Genomic DNA, 26,240 nt, shown 5'->3' on the forward strand with positions numbered 1-26,240 from the left:
TTCTGATTCTGTTGTAGTTGCTCTGGGCAGCAGCGCCCCCTGCTGTGAGGACAACTTGCGTGTATTTGTGACTGCAAGTTACAACATGTATGAATAAACTCAGTTATTAAGAGTTAATAGACCAACCCATCAAGTGAGGACAATAAACTACAGACTGAACTACAGACTGAAATACAGACTGAACTACAGACGGAACTACAGACTAAACTACGGACTGAACTACAGACTAAACTACAGACTGAACTACAGACTGAACTATGGACTGTTCTACAGACTAAACTACAGACTGAACTACAGACTAAACTATGGACTGAACTACAGACTAAACTACAGACTGAACTACAGACTAAACTCCGGACTGAACTACAGACTGAACTATGGACTGAACTACAGACTGAACTATGGACTGATCAACAGACTAAACTACGGACTAATCTACAGACTGAATTACAGACTGAACTACAGGCTAAACTACAGACTAAACTATGGACTGAACTACAGACTAAACTACGGATTAAACTACAGACTGAACTACAGACTGATCTACAGACTGAATTACAGACTGAACTACAGACTAAACTACGGACTGAACTACAGACTGAACTATGGACTGATCAACAGACTGAACTACAGACTGAACTACAGACTGATCAACAGACTAAACTACGGACTGATCTACAGACTGAATTACAGACTGAACTACAGGCTAAACTACAGACTAAACTATGGACTGAACTACAGACTAAACTACGGATTAAACTACAGACTGAACTACAGACTGATCTACAGACTGAATTACAGACTAAACTACGGATTAAACTACAGACTAAACTACAGACTGAACTATGGACTGATCTACAGACTAAACTACGGACTGAATTACAGACTGAACTACAGACTAAACTACGGACTGAACTACAGACTAAACTACAGACTGAACTATGGACTGATCAACAGACTGAACTACAGACTGAACTATGGACTGATCAACAGACTAAACTACGGACTGATCTACAGACTGAATTACAGACTGAACTACAGGCTAAACTACAGACTAAACTACGGACTGAACTACAGACTAAACTACGGATTAAACTACAGATTGAACTGCAGACTGAATTACAGACTGAACTACAGACTAAACTGCAGACTAAAGTACCGAATAACGATGTTCCCTCTGAGGATCTTTTTCTAATGCATTGAGTCCTGCTCCACCTGAACGCCTCGCTCACAGCAGTCAGCCTTCCAGCAGCGGCCTCGCTGTGTGTGTCTGCTGACTCTCAGGGTTGTGTACTGTCTCTTAAATGTGTACATATCTGCCTGTCGCAGCCACTGATTTGTTTAGCACACTGAATCTGTGTGTGTTCTTACCGTTTCTTCATCAGCAGGATGACTCCAAGGAAGATGATGATGAAGAGCAGTACGCCGGCAATGGACCCGGCGATCTTCACCGTGTGGTCGGACTGCTTCTCCTGCTCTGGTTCTGGTTTCCTGGTGGCAGCTCCTGAAAACAGCATCAAGTAAAGTAACTGTTCATTAAACCAGCTGCATGGGTCAGTTCACAGAGCTCCAGCTGCTCTGCTGTCTGTGACATCACCAGGAACATTAACCAGTGGGTAATTATTGTAAATGTAAACTGATTGAATAGATTAACAATCAATAACTCGGACTGATGTGTGGACATGTGCTCTGGTAAGGTGTCGTCTGATTGGACGGCTCTCAGACTGAAGCAGGTACGGATGATGAGGAGTCCTCCGACTGTATAATGTGATGGGATGTCAGTGCCATGAAAAATCCATTACCTGCTGTGTGTGTGTGTGTGTCCAGGTGTAATATCCTTCAGGACGTCGCTGTCGACTGCTGTAATGTGTCATTTTAGACCTACTCCACTTTTCCAATCAGAACCTGACAACAGCTATTAGTCACACAGTGTGTGTGTGTCTGTCCACACTGCTGTGGACTCCAGCTTTAAACAATACATGTGAGGACACCTCTGCTGTGTGAGGACATTTCCTCTGTGTGAGGACATTTCTTCTGTAGTTGGACATGTGATGTGTCCAAGCTGCCGTCCTCACAGAGACCGGTCTGACCGCTGCTGCTCTCTGACGGGTTCTGATATTTTCTGTTTTCATTTTGTCTTCTCAAGGTCAGCCGAGCTCGACTATCAGCTGCCTCCTTCTGTATCTCTGTTTCATCAGTCCCTCAAACACACACACACAGAGCATCACCCCCTCGGAGGCAGAGAGCTGCTGTTTTCAGTTTAAAGGCTATCAAAACACTGCTTTGAAGACAGAATTTATCTCTTTGCGAGTGCATTTCTTTCTCTGTGTGTGTGTGTCTCTTTTTGTGTGTCTGTGTGTGTGTGTGTGTGTGTCACAGCAGGCCATAGAGAAGCTGTTTTTATGTGAAAGTGAAGCTGTTTTCTGCTTCGGGGCTTCAGCCAGTCACGCTGAGTGGGAGGTGTGTGTGAGTATTAATGTTTGTATGTGTGTGTATACAAGGCAAACAGCTGTTAGTGTTTGAGGCCTGCTGGTGACACAACCTCTCCCACACACACACACACAAACAAGTGTTTGTTGGTGGAAGGTTCTCACCTTCAGGCTGGTAAATATCATTTTCTGCGAGCTGTGAAGTAGTATGTGTGTGTGTGTGTGTGTGTGTGTGTGTGTCTCAGGGAGGTGCTGAAGATAAATGCTGATAACAGACATCCAGTCCTCTCTGTCATGTTTGTCGGTGACTCTGACCAGATGATTTTCAAGGACCTGCTCTGTGTCAGTGTCCATGAAATAAGGGGTCTGACCTGTGAGCTGCTTGTCGCCAGCGGCCGGGGCGATGCGAATGTACGGCGTGGTGAGCTGGGTGACGATTATAGCAGCTATTCATCCAGGAAGGCATGCAGAGAGAGAGAGAGAGACATACACAACCACAGAGAGAGAGAGAGACAGGCTGTAGCAGCGGTTTGAACTGAAGCAGAAATATTAGTGACATGCAACCACTTTCTGCCCTCCTGATGACATCATCAGCTGGAGCACCTCCATGTTTGTCACCATTGATCATGGAGCTGCAGGTCAGGCCGTTCAGTGACAGCGTCTCTGTGCTCACAGACAGAAACATCAGACAGGAGGCTCGGTCCGCCCCACCGCCCCACCTGCCCCGATTCATTGTGTCCAAACTGATTCAAAGTTAGAGAGGCGGTGTGACGTCATCAGGAGAGCAGGGCGCCGTCAGTTTAACAGGAAGTATTTTAAAGACCTGGAAGAGAAGCTCGTTAATCAGCCCATCAATCATCACACATTAGTGATCAACGAGTAGCAGAAGAAACCAGAGCAGAACAGAACAGCTGCACAACACACCGTTCATTCAGTGTGTGTGTAAATGAGTGTGAATATGTGTGCCTGTGTGTGTATGTATGAATATGTGTGTGTATGTGTGTGTGTGTGTGTATGTATGAATGTGTGTGTGTGTGTATGAATATGTGTGTGTGTGTGTGTATGAATGCGTGTGTGTGTGTGTGTGTGTATGAATATGTGTGTGTATGTATGAATATGTGAACATGTGTGTGTATGTATGTGTGTGTGTGTGTGTGTGAATATGTGTGTGTATGACTGTGTGTGTGTGTATGAATGTGTGTGTGTGTGTGTGTATGTATGAATATGTGTGTGTATGAATATGTGTGTGTATGTATGAACATGTGTGTGTATGACTGTGTGTGTGTGTATGTATGAATATGTGTGTGCGTTTAAAACTTCGCAGTAACACAGAAGTGTCTCAGCTGAGTCTTTTCTTTGTGTCAGGCATTCAGCCGACGCTCAGCTCTCCTTAACATTCACATCAGCTCCGCTCACTGTTAGTGCTGCAAGGCACTGTGGGTACCCTGAAAGGGACCGGGGGATGGAGGGAGGAGGAGAAACCTCCCACCCACGGGAGATAGGGTTGGCTGCTGAAGCGTGACTGACAGGTGCTCGGGGACCGACAGATCCAATCAGCATCTGGTGTCGTTAGCCACCAGAACTGTGCACCAATAAAAGCTGATTAAAGTCAGAGCAGTCAATTACTGTGTGTGTGTGTGTGTGTGATAGTCCTGGATGTTCATCAGGGGAGATAACCGTGTTTTTAGCTTGTTTAGCTGCAGCATTTAACGGTTCTCCGGACACCTATACAGCCTCAGTCATTAGCCTTACTTCAGCCTGGTGTTGTCTTAGCATGATGTGTGTGTGTGTCTATAGAGGACACCAGGACAGAGTGGAGGACAGGTGCCGGGAATGAGCAGCCATCTGTGGGCCATTACTGTATACTTGTGGATGGGACCTGTGTTAGCCATTAGCCTAGCGCTCCAGCAGCTAACCGCCATCTGTGTCTGGTAGCTCAGAGTGGCCTGGCTAGCTAAAAGCTCATAGCTCAGTCCAGCTCAGAATAAAAGCTGTGGCTAGTGACACCTGCAAACCAGGTGACTTCAAAACAAAGTGACATAAAACAGCCTTCAAAATAAAAGCAGATTTTCCAAACAATGCCTTTTAGAATAAAGCTGATATCTACGAAATAAACTGTAATGAAAAACCTTTCAAAATAAAGTGCTCACCTTTGGTGGCCACTCGCACACAGTCGATCTTTGTCTCCTGTTAGAGAGAGAAGCAAATTAGTTTCCTGTCAACACAAATGCCGACATGTTAGCTGTCACATCTGCTAACTTCTTCAACAAACACAGGCAGACACACACACTGAAACACACACACACAGTCTCAGCATCGTAAACAGAGCAGACAGAAGGCAAATGGCTGTGGATCAGTGCCTGCGCTGGCATTTAACAACCAGCAACACACACTCAGACACACACACACACACAGTGAGGAGGGTTTGGGGAAAGGCGAGAGAGAACATCTTGTGTCTTTCCGGTTTTAACAAACTGGCGACAAATTAACCACAAGAGCTCATGAATATTCATGCACACACACGTGCAGCAGCGTGTCTGTGTGGTGTGGCGACAGTGAAAAGCACTACTATTGTTGCATTATTAAACACAGCCACCAATTAACCCTCCCAGTGTCAATAATTAACACACAATATGATCTGCGTGTGAACAATCATTCTTTTATTACACACGTGTCACACACGCACATCGCCCTCTGCATCCATCCTGTATGATACAAATCTGCAAGTATCACTGGTCAGGCTGCTGGAGCGCCACTCCCATTAAGCGCGTGTGTGTCAGTGTAGGAGACCACTGTGTGTGTGTCTGTGTGTGTCAGTGTAGAAGACCACTGTGTGTGTGTCTGTGTGTGTCTGTGTGTGTGTCAGTGTAGGAGACCACTGTGTGTGTGTCTGTGTGTGTGTGTGTCTGTGTGTGTCAGTGTAGGAGACCTCTGTGTGTGTGTCTGTGTGTGTGTGTCTGTGTGTGTCAGTGTAGGAGACCTCTGTGTGTGTGTCTGTGTGTGTCTGTGTGTGTCAGTGTAGGAGACCTCTGTGTGTGTGTGTGTCTGTGTGTGTGTCAGTGTGTATGCTGTGTGCCTGTGTGTGTGTCTCTGTGTGTGTCTGTGTAGGAGACCTGTGTGTGTGTGTCTGTGTAGGAGACCTGTGTGTGTGTCTGTGTGTGTGTGTCAGTGTAGGAGACCTCTGTGTCGGTCTCGCTCCTCTGCTTTTTGTGACAGAGAGGAGGAAACAGTCAAACTGTGGAATAATGGGAGACCTCTGTGTGTGTGTGTGTCTGTGTGTGTCTGTCAGTGTTGGAGCCCTCTGTGTGTGTGTGTCTGTGTCTGTGTGTGTCAGTGTTGGAGCCCTGTGTGACGTCCGGCTCGGCTGCACAGACTGATTGGACGAGCTGACATCTGCCACAGGCTCAGACTCTGATCCCTCCTGACAAACTCCCCACAAACGCCTCATGGACGACATGAAACACGAAAACAGGACCGATACGCACGCTGCTGCGTTTCATGAAGCCGAAGCTCAGCGCTGCATTATGGGATGTAGGATCCCGAATCGCCGAATTGATACAGCAAAGGAGTTCGGTGCTGGATCAGTGCTGGATCGGTCCGTCCTTCTTCTCTGCTGATACAGAGTGAACTAGTGGCTGAGCAAGTTATGGGGCGGAGATCATTAAAATATTAGAAAACACTGTACGGCGTTATCGGTGGCCGTTTGGAAAACGCCGTGTGGCGTTAAACTGTGAAAACGCCATACGGCGTATGACGTGAAAGCGGCGTTTGCTGCGGCGTACGACACAAAAAACGGCGTTTTAAGTACTGGCGAAATGTGATATGAATGGCTTGCGATATAGAGGAGGGGCTCTGCTGCGAACACTCCATTCAGTGTGTGTGAAAGGTGAACTCACCCCGTTAGCGGTGCTGACGGCCTGATAGTAGATCCCATAACTCTTATGAGGCAGCAGGGGGGCGTTCCAGTACCCGCTGTACGTCCTGTTGTCTCCTGTACACACACAGCTCAGCTGGTTAGCAGCTCAACAGATAACACTGACAGGTCAACAGGTAACCACAGACAGGTCAACAGGTAACCACTGACAGGTCAACAGGTAACCACTGACAGGTCAACAGGTAACCAGGTAACCACTGACAGGTCACCATCCTTACAGGATAGTAGACTGTCTGTCTGACTGTGTGACTGACTGTCTCTCTGTCTGTCTCTCTGTCTGACTGACTGACTGTCTGTCTCTGACTGACTGACTGTCTCTGACTGACTGACTGTCTGTCTGTCTGACTGACTGACTGACTGACTGTCTGTCTGTCTGACTGTCTGTCTGTCTGTCTCTGTCTGACTGACTGACTGTCTCTCTGACTGACTGTCTGTCTCGCTGTCTGTCTGACTGACTGTCTGTCTGACTGACTGTCTGTCTCTCTGACTGACTGACTGTCTGTCTCTCTGTCTGACTGACTGACTGTCTGTCTGACTGACTGACTGTCTGTCTCTCTGTCTGACTGACTGACTGTCTCTCTGACTGACTGTCTGTCTCGCTGTCTGTCTGACTGTCTGTCTGTCTCTCTGTCTGACTGACTGTCTCTCTGTCTGACTGACTGTCTGTCTCTCTGTCTGACTGACTGACTGTCTGTCTCTGACTGACTGTCTGTCTGTCTGACTGACTGTCTGTCTGACTGACTGTCTCTGTCTGTCTGACTGACTGTCTGTCTCTCTGTCTGACTGACTGACTGTCTGTCTGTCTGTCTCTCTGTCTGACTGACTGTCTGTCTGTCTGACTGACTGTCTGTCTCTCTGTCTCTGTCTCTCTGTCTGACTGTCTGTCTGTCTCTCTGTCTGACTGACTGTCTCTCTGTCTGACTGACTGTCTCTCTGTCTGACTGACTGACTGTCTCTGTCTGTCTGACTGACTGTCTGTCTCTCTGTCTGACTGACTGACTGACTGTCTGTCTGTCTCTCTGTCTGACTGTCTGTCTGTCTCTCTGTCTGACTGACTGACTGACTGTCTCTCTGTCTGACTGTCTGGCTGACTGACTGCCTCTCTGTCTGTCTGTCTGTGTGTGTGAGTGACTGACCGACACAGAAGGGCATGGGCGCTCTCAGCTCGCTCATCGGCAGCTCGGCGCTGAAGTAATACTGGGAGTTGAGCAGCGTGGCGTTCTGGAAGTGAATGGGCACCGGGTAACATCGCAGGATTTCTGCAGTACCTCTCCTCTGCCTGCGGGGGCGCTCCTCCTCCACCACCACCTGGTACTTACTGCAGACATAGAGACACAGAGACGGGTTAAGCGTCAGTCAGAGGACGGACTGGTGTTGCGGCTGAGCTGGCGGCCTTCAGGATCCTGCAGACGAGCAGCAGCTCGGTCGGAGGCGTCTCCAGATTATTGACTGGATTTCTGTTCACATATAAGCCGCACGTAAACTTCTCTGCTGGCAGAAAGGTCAGCGCCACCCTCCCCATCCTCTCTGTGCTTTTTATGAACTCCTTCTCTTTGTGTGTAGCAGCTGTCAGACACAGTTCAGCCTCTCATCTGCTACATGCAGGAAAAGGAAGCAAAGACAGAAACAAATGGGACGAAGTTTGAGCTCGTCTTCACTGGTCCACAGCCATAAAAAATGACAGCGTGGAAGGACAAAGAAACAGCAGCTATTTATTTGTGTGTATGACAGAGAGGGAGGAGTTAGCGTCATCACCATGGTGATTTAGAGCCCTCTGAAATCCCCGTTTCAGTCTGCTGAACAAACAGGACATCAAGAGAAAGAAGAAGCTCTGAGGACTGCATGGCGTCCGACTGTTCAACCGTCCGACAGCACCGCATGTCCAAACTGAAACTCTCCTGTCTCCGAGTGTGTTCGGCTGACATGTCCACATCCGAGGACAACTCTCTGTGCTCCACGGCGCCCCCTCCAGAAGGAAGGTACTACACCCTAAATGACCCTACGAGAACACAGCGGAGTCATTAACTCTACACAAACCAGACCAGCAGAGGTCACACGGGCTGTGTCTGTGATATACTGAAACAGTGAGCTGGCCCTGAACGCAACACGCTCCGTGTCCTGAGGGACGCTGGGAACAATAGCTGTGCTTTCCACGGAAACCAGGTTCAGGACACAAGTCATATATCACCACACACACACACAGACACACATACACACACAGACACACACACACACAGACAGACACACACAGAGGGCTCCAACACTGACACACACAGACAGACACACACACACAGGACACACACAGACACACACACACACAGACACACGGACATACACACACACAGACACACACACACAGACAGACACACAGACATACACACACACAGAAACACACACACACACAGAGATGCACACACACACAGACACACACACACACAGACAGACACAGAGAGGGCTCCAACACTGACACACACAGACACACACACAGACACACACAGAGGTCTCCAAAACTGACAAACACACACAAACACAGACACACACCCTTCAGGGTGTGGACAGTAGACATGCAGAATTGTCACATTTCCTGCAGGACAGGAAACTAATGGAGGGCAGGAAGACACGCACACACAGACACACACACCGTTTATTTCCCCTCAGAAGGCAGCAGATCGTTCCTCCCCCTCCTCTGCCTCCACCTTTCTTCTTCTTTCTCTCTCCTCCCACTCACAGCTCTCTCTCTCTTTATCTCCTTTCTTCGCCTCTCTGTCTTTGACAAACCGTCTCCAATCACATTTCTTCACGCTCACGTTGCAGCATTTGTGGTGTGTGTATGACAGTAATCTGATTACAGCTACAGGTTGCCGGCGGCAACACCTTTTGTCCTGCAATGTGAGGCTCTTATATAGGAGTGTGTGCATTGTATGGTGTGTGTTGGTGTGCTACTGGGCCTACACACACACACACACACACACACACACACAGTGGTGTCAGAAGAGACAAAAGCAAAGTTAAATATAAACACACCAACATGAAATCATATCTCAGAGCAGCATCTGTTCAATCTGATGAATTTCACATCATGTTGATTAACACACCATACATCTCACACACACACACACACAGTTTACATCTCCTGTATTGTTCCTGCATGAAGAGAACATACATCAAATTTTCTCCATGTTTCTTTCTAGTCTCACACGAGTGATTTTTCTATCAACAAGGAAGACAAAAGGTGGCTGCCCTCATACATGAACTACAGCAGTGTCAGGTCAGGAAACCCAGCCTCCATGTTGCAAATTAGAGAGCTCTCAGGCCAACAACCTGTAACACAACAAAGGTCATGTGACAGTGGTCCGCCACTCAAAGACCACCCCTCATCCCTCCATATGAGCCTCGCCTCACTGTGAGTTGATCAAAAGTCATGATTTTCACTGTGGATTCACAGAGGTGACCTTTGACCTGTGTGCGCCATGCTGCCGTGTAACGTGGTGCTGCACCTGAAGGTTTCTCTGTGGGTGTACTGAGGACTGTTTGTATGAAACAGAGCTGCCGCGGCGTTGATGGTGAGACGGGTTTATGCGCTCTGTGTTTTCTGTCAGCATGTGTGTGTGATTGACACATTAGCTGTTAATCCCCTGTTAATCCTCTGTGTTAGCGGCAGGCTCTGATTAGCCCCGCCCGCTGATTGTTAATTAGCCAAATCCCTCGTTACAGCCCAACAGCTGTTGACATGACGACTGTTACCGCGGATACCTCCTCCTCTGGACCCCAGCGACAGAGATATCACAGTGAGTGTGTGTGTGTTAGCATTTGAATGTTTGCAGCAGAGCAGCACTTCCTGTTCCTGTGCAGCTCCTCCCTCTCAGAGGTCCATGTGTTTGTTTTTACGTCTGATCCATGAAAACTTGATGGTGTGGGTGACTGATGCTGCTGAATATTTAAAGACGGTGTTACCTGACCGGAGCGCCTCGGCTCTGAGCCGGCTTCAGCAGCACGGTGACGGTGGAGTCGGTCTGGTTCAGAGGAGACTCCTGGTCGTACGCTGGCATCAGAGGAGCTGAGCACGAGGAGGGTGATGTTTGAACAAAGTCGTCAGGCCAACAGAACCACAGATAACAAGTTCTGACTCCTCCTAACTCTCCCTTATTTTGTCCTACCTGAGATCTTGGTGGTAAACTGGGTGATGACAGGAGGTCCAAAGCCTTTGATAGTGGAGGCTCTTATTGTGAAGGAGTAGGTGGAGCCTGGGTACAGGCCTGTGAACACATGGCTCGTCTCATTGGCCGGTTTGAAAACCTTTCCACTCTGATTGGACAGGTCGAACTCTGTGTCGAAGGAGCTCAGGGCTTTGTAGGAGATCTGTGGAGCAGAACCGTGTCAGTGTCTGATTGGACCGATGAGTCCAGCAAAGCTTTCTGGGAGTTGGAGTCCTGAGGGGTTTACCTCGTACTGCCGGATCAGGCCGTAGGTCTGCAGCGGCTCCCTCCAGCTCAGGCTGATTTGCTGCTCGTAGCTGCTGCCGAGGATGGAATCCACCGGAACAGCTCCGGGCACTGAAACCACAGCAGCAGCATTGATCAGACCACAGAGGACAAACAGACACGTCCACAGAGACACGTCCCGCACTCGTACCGTCCTCGTCCGTCAGCACCAGCAGCTCCTCGCTCTCCTTGCGTCCCTCGGGGTTGCTCAGGACGAGTCTCAGGCTGACATTAGTGAAAGGCGGAAGGTTACGTACGATGTGCTGCGGCACGGCGCTCAGTGTGTCGTACACCACCTCCTCTCGCACCTCCTCCTTCACCGGCTTCCTGCAGGAGACACACAAAGGGGTAAGTGTTTGCCCGCCCCTCTTTAATGACAGACTAACGAACCCTCTGTGTTGACTGCTGTGTTACCTGCTGGCAGCCCCTGCAGGTCTGTAGCGGTACTGCACTGTCAGGTTGTAGCTGTGGCAGCGAGTCACGTTGTATCCAAATGGCTCCCATCGCACTGTCACCTGTTTGGACTGACTGTCGATGACCTCGAGGCGCTGCGGGCCGTGCATCGGATCTGACACACAAACACAAACAGGAGTTAGATGTGACACACCAACGCCACCTCCACTGAGAGTGACAGCTAGAACCCGGTCCAGCTCAGTACCAGAGGTCAGAACCAGCAGCACATTTAGCTCCGAGGCACCTCCTCTAAACTGAAACTGAAAACACCAGACACAAAGAGAGAGGGGCAGATTAAAGGAGGCTTCGAACTGAGAGCGCTCACACACACACAGGGTCTTTGTAGTGTCCAATCTAAGTGCTGTATTTCAAGATGACAGACAGCGATCCACTCAGAGACAGAATGATAGATGAGAGCAGGAAAGAGCAATTTCTCCTGACAAAACCCCACTGAGTGAGTGTGTGTGTGAGAGAGAGAGAGTGTGTGTGCGTGTGTGTGAGTGAGTGTATGAGTGTGTGTCTCTGTGTGTGTTTTCAGGTGTTTTCTGCAGCCAGTGAACAATACCTTTCCTTTTCTTGTCAGCTTTCATCTGTGTGTGTGTGTTCGATTGTGGCTGCATAGAAAACTTCTCTTCCTGTTATTGAGCCCCCCTCCACACACACACACACACACACACACACACACACACACACACACACACACACTCTGTCCCGCTCTCTCTGCAGGCTTTTAGTCAAACACAATAGAGGCACTTGTGAGTTTCTCCACCTCAATTGTGCGATGAAAGAGAGACGTCGAGCTAAATGGTTGGTCTACAGGGAACACACACTCACAGACACACACACACCACCACAGCAACAATGTGGGTCCAGGGTCAAGGGGAGGAGGGGGAGGAAGAGGGGACTGAGGTGGATCCTATTACCCATAATCCCTGAGGGGAGAGTGAACGCTATCACATAAAATCCTATCATTCCCCTCTAAAGTTCCTGTGTGTGTGTGTGTGTGTGTCTGTGTGTGTGTGTGTGCGTGCGTGTCTGTGTGTGTGTGGTCTTCATGGTTTCCATCCCATAATTTTTGGTCTGACATTTAAATCAGACACAGAGTCAGAGCGCCCTGCTGCTGATGTCATCAGGTATTTTTCCACCAAACACTAAAAAACTACAAAGTCCAACCTTCAGAAACTACAGAAGGTCATGTGACCTGACAGTCATCACTCATAATCAATCATTCTCAATGATGAATATGAGACACTGCAGGTCCAGGAGAGCTGCTGCTTTCAGCTCAAACTGTCAATCAACAGAATCATTGATCTGATCGACACTGTGGTCACTTGGATCCTGCTCCTGCTGGCAGGGTTCAGGTCGGCTGGTGTCTCAGGCTGAGGGGCTGCTCTGCTCCTTCATCTGGACCCTGTGACCCCCTCTCCTCCTGCCCCTGCTCCTCCCCCTGCTCCTCCCCCTGCTCCTGCCCCTCCTCCTGCTCCTCCACCTCCTCCTCCTCCACCTCCTCCTCCTCCTGCTCCTCCACCTCCTCCTCCTGCTCCTCCGGCCCCTCCCCCGGCCCCTGCTCCTCCTCCTCCTCCTCCTGCAGGTCTCTGTGCTTCATGTGTGTCGGGCTCAGTGTTTACTGCAGTAAACACAAATCTGTTATTTTCTGCAGCCTCGCTCGCTATGTCCGATCTCTGTGACCTCTTCAGTGAACACGACCCTGACTGATTGAAACACATTTCCAATTTAACCTGCTGACACACACACACACACACACACACACACACACACACACACACACACACACACACAGCAGAACATTTCTGCCATTGATCTAAATGAATATCAAAATAATAAACATGAATAAAACACAAATAAATATGATTTTTTTAAACTCACATCTAATGAATATCCAGTGAAATTAAAAAAGCTGCTCAGAAACATGTCGTGTGGACCTCAGTGGTTTGTTTATGACAGAAATATGAGGTCACGCCAGGCTGATCAATATTCAATAACAAACAAAACACATGGCTGCTACAGAAGGAGACATTACAGGCAAGAGGAGTGATGAATGTCTGAAGGTGACTTTAGGATCAAGGAGAGGAGGAGGAGGAGGAGGAGGAGGAGGAGGAGGGGGGGGGGGGGGGAGAGGTTTAATTTTTCATTTCTAGGAGATCACCAGATTTAATATGGGGGGGGGGTGAAGAGGAGGAGGAGGAAGAGGGGGAAATGAGAATCAGTGATGAACGATCTATGTTGACTGACCAGAACAGAGAGTGGACTGTACACACACACACACACACACAGACAGACAGACACACACAGACAGACAGACACAGACAGACAGACACACAGACACACAGACAGACACACACAGACACACAGACACACACACAGACACACACAGACACACACACACAGCTGCTGAGTTGTTAAAGTCAGTGTCATCATATCGGGGCTTCATTCATGTGCTCAGCTGTTTCTGTAAAGCTGAATCTGAGTCTGACTGTGATGTTTACACTGCAGCTTCTGTTGGTGGACGAGCTGTGACTGTGAGACTGAGAGCTGCCGTCCACCATTAAAGTCCTCACAGGACCACATGTCCCCGCAGCAGAGAGTCTGAGCCCAGGCCGGCCTGAGGACGACGGAGAGAATAAGAGCCGGCCGACAGACAAACAGCAAAAGAAATGAAAAGATAAAAATACAGTAAAAGCTCTAAAAGAGCAGAGTGACGAGCAGAGCATGAAAATCTGAGGTGGAAAGAGACACTCAGAGAAAGAAGTGAAATATTCATTTGATATTTTCTAAAAGCCCTGACAAACATCACACACACTTTAATGGATGTTAACACACACACACGTTTCTTTATATGTTCCATCTGTGACATTCACTCCTCCAACTGCAGCTTCAGAGGGTTTTATTTTGAAGCTTCTACCACTATGTAAGTTCATTTTTTAATGGTTTAAAGCTCTAATATTTACAAATCATTTTATTATTAATCTCTGACTGTAACACGTTGAATAATACATCAGAATTATAACTTGGGACTGCCCAGCCTGTCATATTCTCTGTTTGTATGCAGCGTGTGTTTTCTTTCTATAAAGTAATATGATGTCTGATGTAATATTTGGGACTCAGATCTTATCTTATCTATACCAGTATCCAGGTGCATCATGGGAAATGTTTCCTGACAGTGACCATATTCTGATTAAAGTCCTCATTAGCCCAACAAGCAGTGCTCCATGTGTAGGCAGCATGTTCAGAGTAAAGCAGCGATGACACACACACACACACACACACACACACACACACACACACACCCTTCAGTCCATAGGTACAGTGTTCCAGCTGCTCTGAGAGCTGTGCTCGGTGGGTTCGCCTTGAGACGTCCAGACGTATATTTGAGGCCAAAAACCTGCATATTAAAATATACTGTTGATGGAAGGTGTGTGTGTGTGTGTGTGTGTGTGTGTGTGTGTGTTCCAGACACAGATCAGACTGCAGAGGAAGCGGCTGCATGTGGTGAGGCTCTTTCGACTAACCCAAGCTGCTGTAAACTGCTGTAAACTGCTGTAAACTGCTGTAAACTTGATGAAGGTGTTAACGTAAAATGACGTCGTCATATGTCTGAATTCAAGGCTCTGAATATGACCTTAATCGTGCTATGCTATCTAGAGAACAGCGGCCTTATTCCAGTGAAGTCAGACCGCTGCTGTGCACGTCAGTGCAGATGTGCCCACTTCTCGTGTGTTTCATGTTGTTGGTCCTTAAACCATGTTCGTCTTGTTGCTTTGAGCTTTTTGAGCAGCTGGAACATTCTGGGTCTCAGTTTAAGTTTGTTGCTGCTGTTTCCCCACACAGGATCAATAATGTGAGCAGCAATGATCACAGCAGCACTTTGATATCAGCGAGCTGATAAAGAGAGGAGATGATCTGATGTGCGTGTGTCGGATCTTCCTTCCTGTCAGCTGCACTTCAGCGAATGAAGCAGAATATTCAATGATGCTGTTCCTGTTTATCTGCCACCACGCTGCGTCGCCTCACTGAGCTCTAAGTCCTAAAGCTTGTATGATGGACACAGCCATTCATTATTAAACACACACACACACACACACACATAAATACACAAATACAGGCTGCTTCATAATTTATTGGTAGTAAAATGAATAAATAAAAGTGAGCTGAAGACAGATGAGTGTTATCAGAGCGAACATCATCACACTGAGTGTGTGTGTGTGTGTGTGTGTGTGTGTGTGTCTGAGCTGTCAGTCACACACACACTCATCTTTTAACATGTCTTTTGTTTCTCATGTTTCCTGCTGATGATCTCAGAGGAGCTTCTTAAAATCTGCTGCCAGTTGCAGAGGGCTGGAGGTTATCACACACACACACACAGACACACACACAGACACACACACAGCCTCACAGAGAACCACTGGAACCTGCACAGACTCACATCAGCCCCTCACATCTAACACAACATCAACTTACCAAGAACAGAAGAACCTTCAGAAAGACCTCATGAACCTCTGGTCCCTTCAGTTCTGTGAACCATCTCATCAAGGACTAACCAAGAACCACAAAACCCAGGACCTCATGGACTCTGTGACAGGCCTGTGAATCTCTTCGACCACCCCAAAATGAAAGGACCAGTAAAACCTTTCAGGAACCACAGAAGCTCGTCACCGCCTAAGCACCGTGAGAACGGATTCTCAGGTCTCTGCACTTTCCCCTCTGTTATGGTAATCATGTTAATATACACTGCTCAGAACATAAAGGGAACACTTAAAGAACACATTGTACCTCCAAGTCAGTCACACTGCTGTGAAATCAGCCTGTCCAATTAGGATCAACACTGACTGTGGATCAGTTCCAGCTGCTGGAACAGACAACAGGTGGAAATGAGAGGCAATGATCAAGACCCTATAAAGGAGATGTTCTGCAGGTGCTGACCACAGACCAGTTTTCTGTTCTCATCCTTTCTGCCTGATGTTTGATCACTTCTGCATTTTGTCAGTGCTCTCAGCCCTAGAGGCAGCACGAGGCATGTCTACAACCACAGAAGCTGCTCAGGTAGTGCAGCTCATCCAGGATGGCCCATCACTGAGAGCTGTGGCAAGAAGGTTTGCTGTGTCTGTCAGCACAGTGTCCAGAGCATGGAGGAGACACCAGGAGACAGGCCGGTTCACCAGGGGACGGGCCAGTACACCAGGAGATGTGGAGGGGGCCGTAGGAGGGCACCAACCCAGCACCTTTACATGGCAATAAACACAACTCTGAATCCCATCCTGATTTAAAGCACTAGAACTTTCCACCAGGTCCCTTAAACCTCCGTCAACAGGACCCCCAGTGACAGTCCCTCAAACATTTCTTCAGCATCACCAGAGCTTTATAAGAAACAAACTGGAACCCTGTCACCACTTCAAACTGACCGTGTGCCACTAGGAGCTAAACATCTCCCCAATGAGAGCTAAGACTCTGGAAGGACCCAACCCTGTACGTTAGACAGACCTCCTCTTAAAACGCTCTTGTTCACATTGAACATCTGACCTGATTTGATTTATTCTATTCTATTTTATTTCTTTTCATCTTACTGTATTTTAATTATATGAACATATGTGTTCTAATATATTATTTCATGTATTGTTTTTACGTTAAGTTGCAGCTGTTTTAAATAAAGTTGCAGTGAGACAATCCTCGATCCTCCGAGAACCTACAGGAGAACATGCTCTTCTTCATCAGAGACTCCTGGGAGCTGCACAACTGTGAACGAGGCCACAAAACCTCCCTGATAGGACACACACACACACACACACAGTACTCCTACTAATAGTAATGAAAATAATAATAATGTGTGTGTGTGTGGAAGCAAACAGATTGTGAGGAGCTGCAGCACCTGAGTAATTAGCGTGCTAATTGCTAATCACATTCCATTTGTTGTTTTCACACACACACACACACTGATGCTCACCCGGTCTGTGTATGTGTATTCACTCAAGAGATAAACAGCTAGCATGCCATGCTGATGTGTATACTGTAGCCATTAGGAGTTAATGAGTGTGGCGCTAACGAAGCTCGCTACCTTAATGACCTCACTGTTAACCATTAGCCACCTGATGAGCTCAGTGCTAACGCAGCTAACCCCGGCACGCTAATGACTGCCCCATTAACCTCCTAATGAGTGCAGCCTAGCAGTTAGCCACTGGCTGCTAGCAGCCATTACAGTAAAGGAGGCTGCCTTTATATGACAAGGACAAAACATCCTGTAGCATCCCTGCAGCTGGTGATCATGTGACCAGAGGCTGACTCACCTGCACACTTGGTCTTGGCTCTGAGAGGAGGTCCGGGGCTTCCCGTGCCTCCCTCCAGGGGTCTGGTGAGCAGTACGCTGATCTCGTACTCTGTGTCAGGGTCCAGGTGTCCGATTTTGTGAGTGGGTTTATCGACAGGCGTGGTGTCGATCAACATGCCCGACATGGTGCGGTACTCCACCTGGGAACAAACGACAGTTTAAAACCTTCACAGAGAGCCAGAACCTTCTCATGGAAAACCAGAACCCCCGGCAGACGGACAGAGCAGCGTCACCTCTCTCTCGATGATCGGCCCGTCTCCGTTGATGGAGTTGGCATTGAGCTGAATCCACAGGTAGGTGGCACCCACTGCTGTCAACTGAGGAGGGGCGATGGGCACCGGGGGCTCTGAGGGATCACAAGAACCAGGATCAGGTTTCACACACAGTCAACCCTTAACGAGGGAGGAAGGAGTTAACGAGTTAATTAATATTCGTGACCTTCGGCGAATAACAGCAGACCTGGATTCTATTACCCAGAATCCCCGGTGGAGCTGCTCTACTTCCTCCTGACCCACTTCATCTAACACACACACACATGCACACAGACACCCACGCACACACACAAACACACACACACACACACACTACCTTTGCTCCCTTCACCCTGACCGTCTCGTAGGGTCTGACCCCACATCGTCCTGGCTCCGTCCTCCCTCTGCTCATGTCCTCATAAAGACAGTTAGAATGCACACACACGTAGGGGGGATACATGCATGATGAAGTGTGTATCATGTCCAGGTTAATGTGTGTGTGTGAGATAATGCAGACACACTCTCTGAGTGACAGTTCAATCAGGAGTTTCACCACCGGGGATTGTGGGGATATCTGTCGGATCATGTGACCAGCAAACACCTCACCTGTCACCGTGTGTGTTTGCAGACAGATCAGATGCATCGAGCTGACACACACACAGATGAGTGTGTGTGAGAACTTGATCCCTGCATTGATCAGCTCTGCTGTGATTGATATCAGTCTGATCTGCTCCCTCCTCACATCCACCGACACCAGCCAACAGCTACAGCATCAGTCCAGCACCTGCTTCCTGTCTGACAACACTGAGCTGTTTGTGTGTTCCCCAAAGTAGACCTGACCTGGGCAAGAAGGGGTTAAAGTGTTCAGCACCTAATGCCTGCAATAAACACCAATCCCAGCTTTGACTACAGTAACTCGTCACACTGAATGAATACAGCCGAGCTAAAGATGGAACCTCAGACAGATCAGATCACAGATCAATACAAGACTTTACAGATCAATTAACCCTTTGTGATCTGATCTGTCCGAACTGAAGATGGAACCTCAGACAGATCAGATCACAGACCAATACAAGCCTTTACAGATCAATTAACCCTTTTATTTATACCAGAACCTCATAAAGGATCAACCTCCATCCATCCACCTCCAGGGTGGTAAACAGGAGCAGCATGGAGGATCAAACCTCTACGTCACCAGCAACAACTTCATCCAGCCTCCATCCACTGCCCAAGAGCCTGTCTGGCTCCTCCTGGGTCTGTCAGGTTCAGGAGCTCTTCAGGGTTCTCCCTCCCTCACTGAGTACAACTCGCTCAACTTTTCCCAGAACTGCCATCAGGCGGATCATAATCCCACCCACCACTAGGAGGCACTGAATCTCACATGCTGGCCCCGTGTATGTCTCGGAACAGATCGACATCATGGGAGGGGAAAATACCCAGAATGCTCCTCAGCAGCCACACATGAAAGCAAAGTTTGAGAGCTGGCTGACGGCTCTGTCACACAGAACACGCTGCGTTTAACGAGTCATCATTAACACGCTGCGCACCTGCACGAGTGTGTGTGTGTTAGCAGCTAGCTAACAGTGTGACAGGCTGAAACAGGAAAAAGAGGCTTTTACTTTGGAGTGATTCATCTTCACAGAAACACAGACACTCTTTGACAAAACGCCGCCGATTCTCCCTTTTTAAGCGGCAAACTGACTTTCTAATGAGGCTCTCCTTTAACCCTACACACACACTGCAACACACACTGCAACACACACTCACAGCACAGTAATGAGGTGAGGAGCTTTAGAAAACCGTTCCTCGTTTGACGATGGAGTCATTAAAATAAAAAATATGACAAACTGCAGCTTTGATCTAAAACAAGAGGGAGACACAGAGAGAGAGGGAGGGGGGGAGACAGAGAGAGAGAGGGAGGAGGGGGGGGAGAGACAGAGAGAGAGGGGGAGGGGGGAGAGACAGAGAGAGAGGGGAGGGGGGGAGACAGAGACACAGAGAGAGAGGGAGGGGGGAGACAGAGACAGAGAGAGAGGGAGGGGGAGAGACAGAGAGAGAGAGGGAGGGGGAGAGAGACAGAGAGAGAGGGGGAGGGGGGGAGCAGAGACACAGAGAGAGAGGGAGGGGGGAGACAGAGACAGAGAGAGAGGGAGGGGGAGAGACAGAGAGAGACAGAGAGGGGGGGCAGAGACACAGAGAGAGAGAGCGGGGGGGACAGAGACACAGAGAGAGAGGGGAGGGGGGAGAGACAGAGAGAGAGAGAGAGGGAGGGGGGGCAGAGACAGAGAGAGACAGAGAGAGAGAGGGAGGGGGGAGAGACAGAGAGAGACAGAGAGAGAGAGGGGGGAGGGGGGCAGAGACAGAGAGAGAGAGAGAGAGAGGGACGGGGGAGAGACAGAGACAGAGAGAGGAGGGGGGGGACAGAGAGAGAGAGAGGGAGAGAGAGAGAGAGGGAGGGGGAGGGGAGAGAGAGAGACAGAGAGCAAGAGAAGGAGAGACAGAGAGAGAGAGGGAGGGGGGGAGAGACAGAGAGGAGACAGAGGAGGAGGGAGAGAGACAGAAGAGACAGAGAGAGGGGGAGACAGAGAAGAGAGGAGGGGAGAGAGGAGAAAGGGAGAGGGAGGGGGGAGAGAGGAAGGAAAGGGGGGAGAGAGAGGAAGGAGAAGAGACAGAGAGAGATAAGGGAGAGAGACAGGGGACAGAGAGGGAGGAGAGAGAAGGAGGAGAGACGGGGAGAGAGGAGAGGGGAGGGGAGGGGGAGAGACAGAGACAGAGAGAGAGAGGGAGGGGGAGAGACAGAGACAGAGAGAGAGCGGGGGGGACAGAGACACAGAGAGAGAGAGGGAGGGGGGGAGAGACAGAGAGAGAGAGAGAGAGAGAGAGAGAGAGAGAGAGAGGGACGGGGGAGAGACAGAGACAGAGAGAGAGAGGGGGGGGGCAGAGAGAGAGAGAGGGACGGGGGAGAGACAGAGACAGAGAGAGAGAGGGAGGGGGAGAGACAGAGACACAGAGAGAGACAGAGAGAGAGAGAGGGAGGGGGGAGAGACAGAGACAGAGAGAGAGAGGGAGGGGGAGAGACAGTGACACAGAGAGAGACAGAGAGACAGAAAGAGGGAGGGAGACAGAGACACAGAGAGACAGCGAGAGAGAGGGAGGGGAGAGACAGAGACAGAGAGACAGAGAGAGACAGAGAGAGAGACAGAGAGAGAGAGGGAGGGAGGGAGGGGGGAGACACGGAGAGAGAGAGAGGGAGGGGGGAGAGACAGTGACACAGAGAGAGACAGAGAGAGACAGAGGGAGGGAGAGACAGAGACACAGAGAGAGACAGAGAGAGACAGAGAGAGAGGGAGGGGAGAGAGAGGGGGGGGGAGAGACAGAGACACAGAGAGAGAGAGGGAGGGTGAGAGTGAGAAAGAGAGAGAGAGAGAGTGAGAGAGAGAGAGAGACCCTTTCCTTGCAGGGACTGATGGTCTCCCTGACTGATGGTTAATTGTTTTTGTTCCAAAACATTTTGATCAATAATCCCTCCCTGATAGATTGATCAGGCTGACGTCCTGTCACCTCCATCTTGTGTCAGACTAACAGTCAGACAGCAGCTAAGCTAACGTAGCATCATGATCTCACGGAACATTAGCAGAAGTGTGTTAGCATGTTAGCATGTTCCCTCATCCCTTATACTCACGTTTGACTGTGAGGTCAGCATAGGAAGACACACCCACACCTCGCTCTGATTGCGCGAGGCAGCGATAGCGTCCAGAGTCGCCCTTTGTCGTGTTCTCCACGTCGAAGCTCGCCACATAGCGCCGAGAGTTCACCGGTTTGGTTTCCTTGACTGCTGCCAGTCGACCGCCCATGCCCTGACAGGCAGACACACACAGCGGCCATCATGAATTCATTCTTTTCATTGTTTGTTGTTTATCAATACACATATTGATGAGGTGTGCATCGATCACCTGCAGGTAGAGCAGCAGGTTGCTCTGCGGCCGTCCGTTGATGGTGCAGTGAAATGTGGCCGTCTGTCCTGCATTCACCTCCACTCCTTTAATGTGCAGGAAATGAGGCGTGCCCACTGAGGACACACACACAGAGGTCAGAGGTCACACACTGATGACATCATCCTGACCGCACAGCTAACCTTTCTCCTGAAAACCTCTGATCCAATCAAACAGACGATTCTGGAGGAGGCAGGAGTGTGTGAGTGTGTGTGTGTGTGAGTGTGTGTGTGTTTCATTCAATCAGTATATTGGACTGGGTCTTTGTGAAAAAGAACCGCAAGAAAAAAGTTCAGGTCAAGGATAAACTATTAACTCTCCCTATCTCTCTCTCTCACACACACACACAGTTTGTGTGTGTGTGTGTGTGGACACAGTTTGTGTGTGTGTTCAAATAAGAAAGCAACATCAAAAATGCAGGTCTTCAGACAAACAGGTAGATAAACAGACGGATGGATCAAAGTCCATGCTAATCAATTTATATTTTAATGAGCTCCCCTGCCTCGACACACACACACACACACACACAATGACCTTGATTCCACGATGCCAGCTCAACTTTTAACATTATTATCTAATTAGGCTTCCAAACCTTGTTAACCAATTAGGGCCCTGTTCTACACAGGGCCTTGTGTGTGTGTGTGTGTGTGTGTGTGTGTGTGTGCACTTACTGCACTGGTGTCCCTGCAGTGTGATGTCCTTGATGGCCAGAACGCCCCTCTGTCCAGTGCTGACTGCCTCGAACACCACCTGACACACAGATCAATACCCAGCTGATCAGTGACAGTATTGATAAAATCGGTTTTATGTAGTTCTCCACTGTTCTGTTGGGCCTTTCTAGTGTGTTCTTCTGTGTGTGTTTGCACATTCCAACGCCTTATCGCCAGGGAAACCGGTGCCACACTTCCTGTTGGCACCCAGAAACAGGAAGTCCTCCTCCCTCCATCCACCCATCCGGCCGTACTCCTCTTCTCCTCTCTTGTTTGTGTCGATCCTCTTCCCTCCATTCTTCTTCTCTCCTTCCTGCACATGCTGCCTGCCATCACTCACTTCCTGTTTCACTGCTCTCTCTCTCTCTCTCTCTTGTTAACTCCGTCACTAATGAGGTGGATGTGTTGTTGCCGTGGTGATGCAGCTAATTAGTGACGCCTGCTGTGATGATGGCATAGCTGTTTGCAACACCTGCATATGTGTGTGTGTCTGTGTGTGTGTGTATGATTGGCTGTATTATTTTGAATCAGTTTCTCTTCTTCTGTGGTAAAAAAGCTTTTCGTTTTAGTGTGAGTGTGTGTGTGACCCCCTGTGTCTCAGTGCTGATGATATATCGACTGACCTGACCCTACCCAAACACACACACAGTGGGTTGTCCTGCTGCAGCTGTATGTGTGTGAGTGTGTGTGTGTCAGAGGCGGACTCTTCGTACAGCAGCAGCGTCTCTGATTGGTGGAGGTTCAGGTCTGTGTGTGTCAGGGCAGCGGAAGATGGACCCTGTGCCGTCCCTCTCCTGGTAGTTTCAGGACAGATGTCCTCATAAAGAGGTGTCAGGACTTCCAGACGTGTCCCTCAGAGACTCTGTGTGATCAGTGAGGACTGAAGCGGCTTGGAGGGGACAGATGAGCAGGACCCAGAAGTGTTCAGCCACGTCCTGAAAGTGTAAACTCCAGCGAGTCTCTGAGCTCACTGCACACTGCCACACAGACAGCTGACACTGCTCGTGTTCAGGGTGAAGCCCACAGAGGTGGAGGTGCCCGCTGTAGGTGTAACACAGACGTACAGACCCAGCTGTGACTGGGGTGCTCTTTATTAGTGGCGGCGAGTTAACAAATTAGGTCAGATTAGAGCAGATCAATAATCACACAAACTAATACATCAAATATCTCGTCGGCTCAGGAGGGTCTGATGTCTCCGCGGGAGGATAAGATGTTTTTTGGCACAAAAACGTTCCTGTGGTGAGAAAAACTCACTTACTGCTGCTGCTATACACTCAGCGTGTGTGTGTGTGTTGAAGCAATTAGCTGCAGCCCTCATGCGGTTTAGAGATGACAGAGCTTTTAAAGCCACATAAAAGAGCTTTCAATACAGATCAACCACATCCAGAGTCTGTGTGTGTGTGCGTGCGTGCGTGTGTGTACATCTCAGTGAGAACCAGTCGGAGTTTCTGACCTTGTTAGGACATTCACCCGGGTCCCTCGGGTCCTCACTCAGGCAGATAGACACAGTTCAGCCAATCAGAATGAAGCTTACTTTGTGTCACTGACAGCGTGATTGCATAGGTGTTCAGGGTGTGTGTGTGTGTGTTACCTGGTAGTGATTGGGCCAGAAAGTGGATACAGCAAGCTCCACCCCCTTCCAGATGTGGTAGGCGGGGCCTGATGAGTTAAACACAGGAACTCCCAGAGGACTGTTGTTTTCTGCAGGAAACACCAACATAGTAAGAGCTCCGCCCCCACACACCTGACAGCCCATTCTGCTCAGGCTCCGCCTACCTTTGACGTAGATGTTGAGCGTGGCGGGCGTGGCGCCTTCGCGGCCTCCTGCCTGGTAAAACAGGAAGCTGAGGCAGTGCGTGTCGTTCTCTTTGAGTGGCGGCAGCAGCAGCTGAGCGCGCTGACCATTATAACGACCTGACGTGTTGACAAACAGGAAGGACGAACCTGCAGACAGGAAGTGACGGCCGTAAACCAAAGAGTCCGAATAAAATACAGTCACTGTCACAAACTTCAAAATAAAAGCCTTAAGGCAGAAAGATGAAGGTCACATCCGGAGGAAATCCAAGCAGCACATTCCAGAGTAAAAGTCATCCAGCAGAGACTGTAGGAGGAGACAGAGGCTCCATCAGGTCACCAGATGGAGGAACTGAAGCTCAGAGCTGGCAGTGAACAGATGAAAGCAGGCGGGACACGCCAACAGGAAATCCACCACAACAAAATAAAAGACTCTCTGGAAAATACTGCAGGTGTGTGTGTGTGTTCTTCAGTAGAACAGAACAGCAGAAATCCATCATTGGCAGCCTTCAGAATAAAAGCATGGTGTTCACTTCAAAGCTGTGTGTGTGTGTGTGTGTGTCCATGCCTACAGCTGTCAATCATCCCAGCTCGCTGCATTGTCTTCCCTTCATGTCTCTGTTTCTGCAAAGTTTCTATGAAATTTATATTACTTCTGTCTTTTATAGTGTGTGTGTGAGTGTGTGTGTGAGTGGGTTGAAGGGCGTTTCCATGGTAACAGAATGAGAGCAGTAACAGTGCAGTGTTCCTGTACAGCTGTCAGTCTGTTGTACAGTTTATTAAGCAGACTGTTTTCTAGTTAATCATCCAGTGAAAAATTAATTTTTTCTTTCTCTGTTTATGAAGTCGTCTCAGCCGGGAATCAAAAATAACTGAGCTGATTATTTAAACAGTTCAATCAAATTCTGATTAAAGTTTTGAGTCAAAACACACACACTGAGGGGACAGGAAGTGCTAACATGCTAACATTCAGAACACACACTGAGGAGACAGGAAGTGCTAACATGCTAACATGCTCACATTCAGAACACACACTGAGGGGACGGGAAGTGCTAACATGCTAACGTGCTAAGATTCAGAACACAAACTGAGGGGACAGGAAGTGCTGTCATGACTTTCTGCCTGTCTGAGGTTTGTGATTGGTTCGTTGTTTTCTTGGTTGCCATGGTGATGAATTTAACCATTAGTGACACATTTTATGTGCACAGCCAGGAAAATCCAATGTTCTGTAACATGGTGCTACATCAGGCTCAGAATAAACATCTTTATCTTCAACAGAACCTTTTCAGTAAGGACCGATGACGTGAGCGCACCAAGGGCTTTGTGTCCCGGCCTTCAGACAGATTCTTCTCCGGAGATCAATTTAATCTGAGAGGGTTTTTGTTTTATTTCATTTACAGGTTACAAGTGTACTCAAAGTGTGTGTGTGTGTGCATGTCAGATCAATGGACCTTGAGGAGAATCGATTAGAAAAACAAGAGGTTTAATCATGGCAGCGAGGAGGAGAGGAGGAAGAAGAGAGATAAATGAGAGGAAAGTGAGGAGGAGAGGAAGAGCGAGCGAGGACAATACAGACTGATGAAGAGAGGGGACAAAAACTCTGATGAGTTCATTCACAGCTTCTCTGAAAGCACCGCAGCGTCTCTGATTAACGCTTGTTTCACGGTGGTTCTCCTCTCTGGTGGCGATGCGCTGTATGATGCACAAGACCTTCAGCCAATCAGAGAGTTAGTTTTTTAGCAGATTCGCCAAAAAACATGTCGGCTTTGTTCCGGCGGCCTCAGCCTGTGAGTCACAAGGAGGAGCGTTCAGGTTCAGCCTGTGATGTCACAAGGAGGAGCGTTCAGGTTCAGAGA

The 26,240-nt window shown here is 48.8% G+C and overlaps 1 protein-coding gene across 7 annotated transcripts in view; it reads right to left on the reverse strand.

Moving 5' to 3' along the window:
- The window catches only part of LOC114452950 (receptor-type tyrosine-protein phosphatase mu-like), a 75,812-nt gene that overhangs the window by 21,227 nt on the left and 28,345 nt on the right, over positions 1 to 26,240 (reverse strand). For 6 of the 7 annotated variants that reach the window (XM_028432509.1, XM_028432508.1, XM_028432506.1 and 3 more), the window contains exons 3-18: positions 24,367 to 24,534; positions 24,182 to 24,291; positions 22,552 to 22,630; positions 21,842 to 21,957; positions 21,571 to 21,745; positions 17,871 to 17,983; positions 17,597 to 17,777; positions 11,259 to 11,412; positions 10,996 to 11,171; positions 10,807 to 10,916; positions 10,521 to 10,722; positions 10,318 to 10,420; positions 7,500 to 7,681; positions 6,326 to 6,420; positions 4,580 to 4,616; positions 1,372 to 1,504 (exon numbers count right to left, since the gene is read on the reverse strand). In XM_028432509.1, coding sequence (XP_028288310.1) covers positions 1,372 to 1,504; positions 4,580 to 4,616; positions 6,326 to 6,420; positions 7,500 to 7,681; positions 10,318 to 10,420; positions 10,521 to 10,722; positions 10,807 to 10,916; positions 10,996 to 11,171; positions 11,259 to 11,412; positions 17,597 to 17,777; positions 17,871 to 17,983; positions 21,571 to 21,745; positions 21,842 to 21,957; positions 22,552 to 22,630; positions 24,182 to 24,291; positions 24,367 to 24,534 — 2,134 coding nt within the window. Of the gene's footprint in view, positions 1 to 1,371; positions 1,505 to 2,800; positions 2,876 to 4,579; positions 4,617 to 6,325; positions 6,421 to 7,499; positions 7,682 to 10,317; positions 10,421 to 10,520; positions 10,723 to 10,806; positions 10,917 to 10,995; positions 11,172 to 11,258; positions 11,413 to 17,596; positions 17,778 to 17,870; positions 17,984 to 21,570; positions 21,746 to 21,841; positions 21,958 to 22,551; positions 22,631 to 24,181; positions 24,292 to 24,366; positions 24,535 to 26,240 lie in introns of all 7 variants that reach the window. The other variant, XM_028432510.1, reaches the window with a different exon arrangement.

Source organism: Parambassis ranga, chromosome 20 (genome assembly GCF_900634625.1).
Source record: "Parambassis ranga chromosome 20, fParRan2.1, whole genome shotgun sequence".
Taxonomy (NCBI): Eukaryota; Metazoa; Chordata; class Actinopteri; family Ambassidae; genus Parambassis; species Parambassis ranga.